The 840-nt window shown below is 46.7% G+C and overlaps 1 protein-coding gene across 1 annotated transcript in view; it reads left to right on the top strand.

Moving 5' to 3' along the window:
* The window catches only part of patl2 (PAT1 homolog 2), a 10,379-nt gene that overhangs the window by 2,068 nt on the left and 7,471 nt on the right, over window positions 1-840 (top strand). The window contains exons 3-5 of the mRNA XM_032502446.1: window positions 273-550; window positions 638-700; window positions 783-836. Of these exons, the coding sequence (XP_032358337.1) occupies window positions 273-550; window positions 638-700; window positions 783-836 (395 nt within the window). The remainder of the gene's footprint in view (window positions 1-272; window positions 551-637; window positions 701-782; window positions 837-840) is intronic.

Below are 840 nucleotides of genomic sequence, written 5' to 3' on the forward strand. Positions count from 1 at the left end.
TTTTTTGTGGCGCGATCCCTGAGAAATAACTCGTTTCACAATCAAAATTTGATCCATTTGGTCTGGTATCCTTTGGATAGTCTAGAAGAGCCCCATGACTAAATAATTGTATCCCCATTCAAGTTAGCGGAACGCTAAACTGGAAGTAGTTGACTCACCCTGCGGAGGTCTCAAGTGCGCCTGCTTTATGGGCCGTGCATTGTGGAAGTAGTGCCTATCATCATTTACAGTGAGAAGAGATGACAGTATTTCTACATGTATCTGTATTGTAGATCTCAATGCACACAAGACCGCAGAAGACATTAGCAGCGGTCTCCTTCAGTTTCGAGAGCCATCGCCTCCACCGTTAACACCACCACCTCCACCAGACCCCAAACCATCATCCTGCCACAGCTCCTTCTCCCCTCCCAGACAGAGGCCACAGTATCTGCCCCGAGCTCCCCCAGGGCAGTGTGGCAGAGGCAGGGGCCAGAGAGGAGGGCTGGGCAGGGGGCAGATGTTTGAAGACCCAGCTGTGATGAGGACAGTGGAGGGGCGACCAAGCCTCAAGGTAATGCAAAATAATTGTCTGAAATGTGGGATTTGACAACTCACTTCATTGTAGCTTGTCTTCATTTTGATCGTTTTGCTTTTTAAGAGTCTTGACAGTGCCATAGTGGACTGTGGAAATGCCGTGCACCAGAAAACCTTTGAGGATGATGTAAGTGTGAACTTTTGTGTTGCACTGTTAGCACTGCTAATGTTTCCTTTCATTGCTTAATGTTTTTTGTTTTTCTCCTTAGTATATGGCACCCTCTTCCAGAAAGATTACAAGAATCTCAGGATCAATACTTCAGGTTA

This window comes from Etheostoma spectabile, chromosome 21, assembly GCF_008692095.1.
Source record: "Etheostoma spectabile isolate EspeVRDwgs_2016 chromosome 21, UIUC_Espe_1.0, whole genome shotgun sequence".
Lineage (NCBI taxonomy): Eukaryota > Metazoa > Chordata > Actinopteri > Perciformes > Percidae > Etheostoma > Etheostoma spectabile.